Source organism: Kryptolebias marmoratus, linkage group LG7 (genome assembly GCF_001649575.2).
Source record: "Kryptolebias marmoratus isolate JLee-2015 linkage group LG7, ASM164957v2, whole genome shotgun sequence".
Lineage (NCBI taxonomy): Eukaryota > Metazoa > Chordata > Actinopteri > Cyprinodontiformes > Rivulidae > Kryptolebias > Kryptolebias marmoratus.
The window spans coordinates 14,705,955-14,714,294 of record NC_051436.1 but is presented as its reverse complement, the minus strand read 5'-3'; the positions used below and the strand labels follow the sequence as shown (position 1 = coordinate 14,714,294).

General features: G+C 39.4%; 1 protein-coding gene across 1 annotated transcript in view; it reads right to left on the bottom strand.

Annotated features, from left to right (window-relative positions):
* Positions 1-4: 4 nt before the first annotated feature.
* The window catches only part of LOC112450877 (immunoglobulin superfamily member 1-like), a 13,083-nt gene continuing 4,747 nt past the window's right edge, over positions 5-8,340 (bottom strand). Inside the window, exons 5-13 of the mRNA XM_037976738.1 lie at positions 7,612-7,914; positions 7,146-7,418; positions 3,367-3,615; positions 3,065-3,181; positions 2,966-2,981; positions 2,799-2,881; positions 2,164-2,214; positions 2,006-2,068; positions 5-132 (exon numbers count right to left, since the gene is read on the bottom strand). Coding sequence (XP_037832666.1) covers positions 2,025-2,068; positions 2,164-2,214; positions 2,799-2,881; positions 2,966-2,981; positions 3,065-3,181; positions 3,367-3,615; positions 7,146-7,418; positions 7,612-7,914 — 1,136 coding nt within the window. The 3' untranslated portion in view covers positions 5-132; positions 2,006-2,024. The remainder of the gene's footprint in view (positions 133-2,005; positions 2,069-2,163; positions 2,215-2,798; positions 2,882-2,965; positions 2,982-3,064; positions 3,182-3,366; positions 3,616-7,145; positions 7,419-7,611; positions 7,915-8,340) is intronic.

Below are 8,340 nucleotides of genomic sequence, written 5' to 3'. Positions count from 1 at the left end.
GGGGGGGGGGGGTCAGTAGACAGAGAAAGAGACAGAGAGCATGCAGCTACATGGCAGCATCGTCCTCCAGAGCTGTTCCTGATCTGATTTCAGAATAATCTGCTGCTTCTGTTGCTGCTCCACTCTGATCTGCTGTGAAAGAAGATAAGAATTAAAGACCAGATTTATACTGAGGCACATTGTTCTCCGATATCATAGGATATATACTGTTTACACATAGATTGTTTGTTTTTTTTGTAAACATTGTTGTTATTGGTAAATGTCATTTCTAAGCAGCAGAGCTCTCTGAATCTGCTTCCCTCCTCACATCTTGCAAGATCTACAAACTCTGGCAAAAATTATGGATTCACCAGTCTCTGAGGATGTTCCTTACTAGTACTAGTGATATGTTGGAGTGTTATTTTGTTTGTTTGTTTTTCATGATTCCATATTTTTTTCCTCAGAATTGAGTGATTTCATAATTTATTCCCTGTGCTTGTTCTAAAAATCAAACTGTTATTGGCTACCACAATTATTTTTCTTGATTTCTTTTAGTGTTTCTTAAAGCCAGAAAGTTGCCATTTGAAATGCCTTTAGTTTTTTGTCATGTCTGTAATATGCTTTTTTTTCTACAAAATTAAATAACTGAAGGAACATCCTCAGAGACTGGTGATTCCATAATTTTTGCCAGGGGTTGTATACAACTTTCAGAATCTCTCTATAATCACGAGACTGAGTGTAACATTATTTACAAGGTTTACCCCAAATAAAATATCCTCCAAGATAAATAAAATACACTGGATGACTGGTATGATGTACTGCTTATTTAACAATACAATAACACAGATGTTGTTGTTCGAAGAGGAACTTAACAATAAAAACAAAACAGATTTTCCACTTTTACCTATTGCTGCATTCTGGTACAGTATACATTCAGATGTAGCCAATAATAATCAGTTATTATAGACAGGTTCAATAGTAGTCAATGAATAGCTTCTGATTTCTGCCAAAAGAGAAAACTTTAAAACTTTACATCATCACATTTTTGCAAAGTTCTCATCAGCATGTCTGGGTTTTCTTTCCACACGTTTCAACAAATGTTTCTCTTTAGTTTGTTAAGGCAGCTCCTGTCACAGGCTTATACCAGAAACACAATTAATGTAGAGTTATTCAAGCAGTAAATGAGTTTTAACTCTTGGACTAAACTGCAGAATAGACCACCACAACTCTCAGCTATATGGTTACATCTTTATCCAGAGTTGCTCTTGATCGGATTTCAGAATAAACTGCTGTATCTGTTGCTGCATATATATATATATATATATATATATATATATACATTGGTGGGCCGTCAGGGCCAGCAAGGCCTTCTCTGCTGGCCTAACATAACCAAGAATTATCATAATTATGATAAAGGTTAATTTAATTTTTAATTTAATTGCCCAGATATCTAAAAGTATTCATTTTCTCTTCATGTCTTATTATGCTCCTTCCAGTGCTGTTGTTTTTAGGTTAGAGTTTTTATCCAATCAGAATTCAGCTATTTTATGAGTCACACCGGGACTGTTAACAGTTAAAACTTTTTTAACCCACAATGGCCGAAGGAGAGCAACACATTGATTTGGTTGCTGATTTACTGGCAAGACTGTTTTCAAGACGAACTTTTCAAGAGAAGCTAGATCTCGTTAGAGGAGGATGGCCGACCCCGAGCTAGCTAACCTGTCCCAGAATGGATTTTGTGTTGAAATAAGTGTTTTGGGGGACACAGCCATTTTGGTGAGCGCAAACATTTTATTCTATTTTTTTTAGTTTTGACAGTAGCATACCAGATATGTTTTAACTGCTGATGTGGGTTTGTTGCTTTTTTAAATGCGCCGGATAATAGCCCATTTTGTACACAACTGAGGTGATGCAATGCCAAGTAGTGCTTAAGTGTGTTTCTAATTACTCTCCAATCCTGGTGTCATAAATGCTGGCGTAATAAAAGGTATTTATTGTATTTTACATGTTTGTGTTTGGAACTCACTGTTTTTTCCAAGGTTCTTTCATACAATGACAGAGTATATGACATCTTCGGATTCATCAGCATCTGAAACATTCCAGGATTTTACATTAGTTATTTATTATCAGAGACCATCGATCACAGTTGCAGCATCTCAAACAGCCTCTGAGGAGATACTTTACCATTTCCAGCTGCTTCAGAGGGTTTGATCGACTCATAGAGAGCAACATTTTCTACGGTAAATAAAAACAGTATTAGATAGTTATATCAGTGTAAATAGATAAAACAATTACAACTTTAAACAAACAAGCAAACAATGGTTTGTTGGCCCTGCTCCTTATTTATTTGGTATTGTTTTTGTTATGTTTTGTTTTATTTATATGAGGAAGCATGTTTAATAAAGCTGGTCTTTCATTCTGAAACCTGGCTTGACAAAATGGAGCATCTTGATGACAGTTAACTATAAAACTGTAAAATTCGTCAGCTGCTCCATAGCCGGTGATGAGTTCAGCCTCTGTTACCATGGAGATCTAGTTGGGTTTCAAAGAGTCCTCTTTATGTTACAGAATACAGACTTTCACCTTAGTATAGCCAAGTAAGCTGTTAAACTCACTTCCTAGTACAACTTTGAGGTAAAGTTCACTGAAATTTCTGATGCGTAAATAAAACATGGTTATCTTAATGGCACAAATGAAGTTGTTTTGTCAAATATAACAAGTTTAACTCTTGTGGTTTTTGGCTCTTATTATGTTTTTAAATCAGATAAATACAAACCCCAAAAAATAAATAATAAAATGAGATGAATTTAAGATCAGACCCTGAAAAGCAGAACTCTGACTTTCAGCCTGGTTGAATCCACGATTTGTGGAGCTCTGACTTCTGCTCTCGAACGATTTTGACCTAAAAAATAATAAACAGTAACTTTTAGACAAAAGAATACTGAAACTTGATGTGAGAGAGAGGCAGAGAATGTGTTACACTGACCTGATGCCTGATACACCTGTGAAAAAGATATTTATTTGATTTATTAAAGAGTTCCTGATTCAACGATCTGATCCAGGGTTAGAAGAAATAAGCTCTCACCTTTGGACTGTCTGCAGCGCCACAATAAGATCAGGAGAATAATGAGAATGACTCCAATAACTGGTCCAACAATCAGCAGCACAAGAAATAAAGAGCTGACAGGACTGGATACAGCTGCTGTAAATTTATAAACAATAAAAATGCTAATTTTATGACATCAATATGTATTTCCAGAAAAAAATTACTTCAAGTTTGTACAGACAACAATTGATAAAACATGAACTTAGAGTTTACTTTGTCCCTCTCACACAAAATAAAACAATTTACTAAACAAAAACACAAATGTTTTTTATCCTCCTCACCTTGAACTGACATCCAGCTCTGTGGTGACTCCTGTCCTGAATGTTCACACCTGTAGAAACCTTCATCTGACTTTGACACTGCAGAGATCTTCAGCTCCTCTCTGCCATCATTCTGGAGAAGTGTGTTGATGTGATAGAAAGACACATTGGAAAGTAGTTTTTGTTGTTTGGTTCTGCAGCTCAGAGTAACAGGATCTCCCTCAGTCACAGGATGGACGGGGCTCTCCAGGATGATCCCATCATCTTTATCTGGAAAACGGTTTCAGTCAGCAGTCAGCTGGTGGACACGTTTAGAAACTTCTGGCTTATGAAGAATCGACTGAAAAGTGGCCTTTTAGATTAAATACAACCTGACATTTGAGATTGGTTATTTTAAAAATCTGTATTTCTGAACCTCTTACCAAATATGAAACATGTTTCATGAGCCACCTTTTATTAAAACCTTCAACAAGTTTCATATGCAACAGTCTTTAAGTGGCAACATGGCCTTTTTCTGTTACTTGCATGTCTTATTTTAATATTTGTGTGTATTATTTTGGATTTATTTAACTTTGTTGGTTTGAAGTTATTTGGATTTGTTGTGTTGCATGTTTGTGATTTCTTTTGTGCATATTTGTTTGAACTTGGGATTGTCGCCCATGACATGGCAAGATATGTCCACTGACTGCTCACGCAGGTGTTCCCCATCAGCTGCAATAGCATGAAAGGCATTAATGGGGAAATAAAAAGAGCAGATCACCAGAGATGAAGGAGAGAAGGGGACACTGGATATGAAGGAGGAACTCTCAGGCTCGATCGACGCTGTGGACCGAAGAAAGCTAACAACAGACGCTCCAGAGGTATCATCATTCGCTTTGCCCTTCAGCTTTACTGTGATGCTGTTTGGCGTTCTGCTAAGCAGTTCTCTTTCCTGCGAGACAGCAAACTGAAATTTACTGAAGATCTGTCTGCTGAGGATTGGGAAAGAAGGAGAAAGCTTTGGCCCGCAGAGGAAAAAGCAAGAAAGGAAAATAAGAAGGCTCTTTTTGTCAGGGGTCATGCCTTTGGGTTCGACAGGGGCTATCTATATATCTTTTTGTTTGCAGCTGAGTTTCTAAACGTTCATGTTAGAAACAGTCCTATACAGGGGTTCAGTATTGCAGGTCAAAGTACTTCCATTAGCCAGCTGACTGATGACACAGCTTTGTTTTTAAAAGATGTGTCACAGGTGTCTCTGGCAATTAGTACTGTTGAAAGTTTCACTAAGGCCTCTGATCTGTCCCTTAATATTAATAAGTGTGAACTGTTGCAAGTGAATAATTGCACACACTCCTCTATTTGTGGCATCCCTGTCAAAGATTCTGTAACACAGTGGTTCCCAAAGTGTGGGGAGCGCCCCCTAGGGGGGGCACAGGAAGCGGTATGGACTGACTAAGCATAATGGACAGGTTTTTGATGGAGCTCCCTAAACGTAAGACAGAAGATGAAGCATCGCAAAATATGCTTCAAAACCAGCTTTCTTCAAAGCCAAAAAGTAGAAAATGTGACAAAACATACCTTTCCTTTGGCTTCACCTGTACAACGGTGGGTAATGAGGAGAGACCGCAATGTGTTGTCTGTCTTAAAGTGCTAGCTTGGGACAGTCTGAAGCCTAACAAGCTAAGACGCCACTTGGAGACCATACATCCAGAGCACAAAGACAAGTCAGTTGACTTTTTTAGACAAAAACTCACAAACTGTCGGGCTCAACAATCTCTCTTTACGAAAGCTGCATCCATGTCGGCAAATGCTCAGCTTGCTTCAAAAAAAGTTGCCTACCGAGTTGCACAGTGTAAAAAGGCCCACACGGTTGTGAAGGAACTAATACTTCCCTGTGCTATGGACATGGTTTCAACAATGATTGATGACTCAGCAGCCAGCAAACTGTGGGCTATTCCTCTGTACAATAATACCATCGGCAGGCGCATTTATGACATGTCAAAGGACATAGAGGAGCAGCTTAATGATAAGGTGCATGACGGCCTCTTTGCGCTCCAGATCGATGAAGCCACTGACAGTAACAAAGACTGCTTGCTGAAAACTTATGTCAGATTCATGGATGGAAATGATATGAAGGAGAAATTGCTTTTCTGCAAACAAATTCCTGGCAGAGCCACTGCAGAAGAACTCTTTAAAATCATTGACTTACATGGAAGAGGCCGATCTGAAATGGGAGAACTGTGTGGGGATCTGCACAGACGGCGCACAAGCCATGGCTGGGTCTGCAAGCGCTTATTAAGCGCGTCTCCCCCAATGTGCAGTGGACATACTGCATGATACACAGCGAAGCACTGGCATCTAAACAGCTGAGTCCCGAGCTGAATGAAGTAATGAACGACGTCATCGCCACAGTCAACTACATTAAAACACGACCTGTCAAAGCCTGGATTTTTTCGGCACTGTGCGAGGAAATGGGCTCCGACCACACAGCTGTTCTATTTCACAGCGAGTCCAGATGGCTGTCGCGTGGGAAGGTGCTGTCCAGGGTCTTTGAACTGCGAGATGAGAGCCACATCTTTTTGGAGGAGGAACGCAATGACCTTCCCACAAATTTAACTGTAAGAAGTTCCTCATGAAACTTGCATGTCTCAGTGACATGTTTCTGAAACTCAGTGGACTGAATTTGCAGGGCTCAAACACACACCTTCCACATCTGGCAGATAAAGTCACATCATTTATCAGAAAACTATAGAGATGTGGGGGCAGCGGGTGAAAGATGGAAATGTGGACTCATTTAAGAACTTAAAATCCTTCACTGAAGGCAACAAGCTGCAGAACAGAGTGATCTCATGCATGAAAGCACACATCTCTGCCCTTCAGAAACATTTCCTGAAATATTTCCTGGTGCAGGATTCCAAAGAATATAACTGGATCCATGATCCCTTCAGTGCAACACCACCTGCCGACTTCAGCACATCAGAAGAGGAGCAGTTCATTATAATCCATAGGGGTACCCAGAAGAAAATCTTTGGGAACCACTGCTGTAACATACCTGGGTATCAGTATCACTAAGAATAGTAAAAACAGAACAGAAGTATAGCAAATTTTATTCATGTTTCTTATCTTATTTTATTTATTTTTTCTTTTCTTTCAGTTCTGTTTTTGTCAATTGTTTATTAGGTTTAAGGTTTATATTTTTCTTTTCTGTTATGTCCTATGTTCTATAATGTGCAGACTGTTGTAACTGTAATAGAAACAAAGTACATAAGAAAAAAAAATTGTGTTTTATTCCTAGTTGACTAGGTGGCGTTTTTGGCTTATTTCATTTTACCACTTGGTGGCTACATCTACACTAAATCACCTTAGTAACACAAAATAGGCTCGAACGTCTGCAGATAAAAAGCAGCAAAGTTTTATTCTTCACTTTCCACTAAGACAACTTTCTGTACTTCATGAATAAAGTGAAGAAAATTCTTTTTTTTTCTTGTAACTTTGTTTGTTTGACTGATGTATTTTAAGCATTATAAGCATATTATGTGTCAGATGACACCGGAAATGCCCCCTTTTCATGTGAACAATCACAGAGACTAAAGCAGAAAGTCTGAGCTAAAGTAACATCAAACCATTGTCATAGTACTTGTTAACTTTTAGTGAAGTTTTAGGCTTTTGTTGAGCCAGGCTGTGGTAAGAAAACCCAGCTGTGTTGAAGCTGCGATCCTTGTTGCTCCTCTGTCTGTTTATTCCACAGGTCGGGGTCATTCATAGGTCTAATTCACTGTAATATTCAAAGTTAAAGTAAACTATAAGAAGTGATAACATACCCTGTACAGTGATGTTGACTGCATTGCTGAACTCTCCTGATCCAGACTCACACCAGAACACTCCACTATCAAACCAGTAAAGCTTTATGGTACATGAGGATCCAGTCATTGTTCCCCAGGAGGAGCAGTTAAAGTCAGACAGGTGATGTGTTTCTGTAAACCTCTTCAATTTCCACTCAATAGAGTTTCCTTCACAGCTCAGTGAGACAGACTGAGATCTGAAGTGTTGAACTCTGTCAGGATTCACTCTGAGAGACGCTGCTGGAGGAAAAGCTGAGGGGGAAAAAAAAAGATTTTGATTAAGCACAGAAAAATGTCTCTTTAAATAATAATTTCTTTCATTTATTAGATCAGAGCTGAATGTAAGTACAGACATTTCCACAAGCTGATCAAACTGTAATTTATATCTTCAAACCATCCAGATGTTTCAGTCGCAGATGATACAGACAGCTGTTGTACAACTAACCTGCAGGAAACTGACCTTCAGACCAAACAAAACTTGGTTTAATGTAATTAGAGTAAAACTCTGGTTCTCCTCTTCCTCTGCACACATATCCTGCTGTGTGTTTCTGTCCATGAATGATGTAGGAGTTCTGTTGTGTCCCGTTGGAGCTTCCAGGCAGCAGCTCATAGCTGTAGAAGCTGCTGGATGGTTTGGGAACAGCTTTATACCAGAAGAACCTCCATCCTGCAGATGGAGGTTTAACCTCACAGCTCAGAGTCACTGAGGCTCCAGGACTCAGCCATGATGGAGACACAGAGAGTTTATCTGTTGAACAAAAAGTACTCAGAATCAAACATTAACATTTAAACATTTTATTAGCTAGGAGGCTTTTTACATACAGAAGAATCTGATGTCTATATTTAATCCATCTGCAAATCCTTCAAGTATTGAGTGATTAAGCAAACATCAGCAGACATCCAAAGCAGTGGACAGCTGGAGTTACAACATCTGGAGAACAACTGGGGGTCCAGAGCTCAAGACCACCTCAGTCATGATGAAGATTGGAGTGGGTCAGTGCTCATCATCACTGCCTCAGCCTACAATTTTACTGCAGGTCAGAGAGGAGAAGCAATAACCTGCAGGTCCCAAGATGGTTCTGTAACCTCCAGGCTACAGATGTCTGTGTGTGTGTGTGTGTGTGTGTGTGGGGGGGGGGGGGGGGGGGGGGGGTGTGGGGGGGGGGGGGGTGTG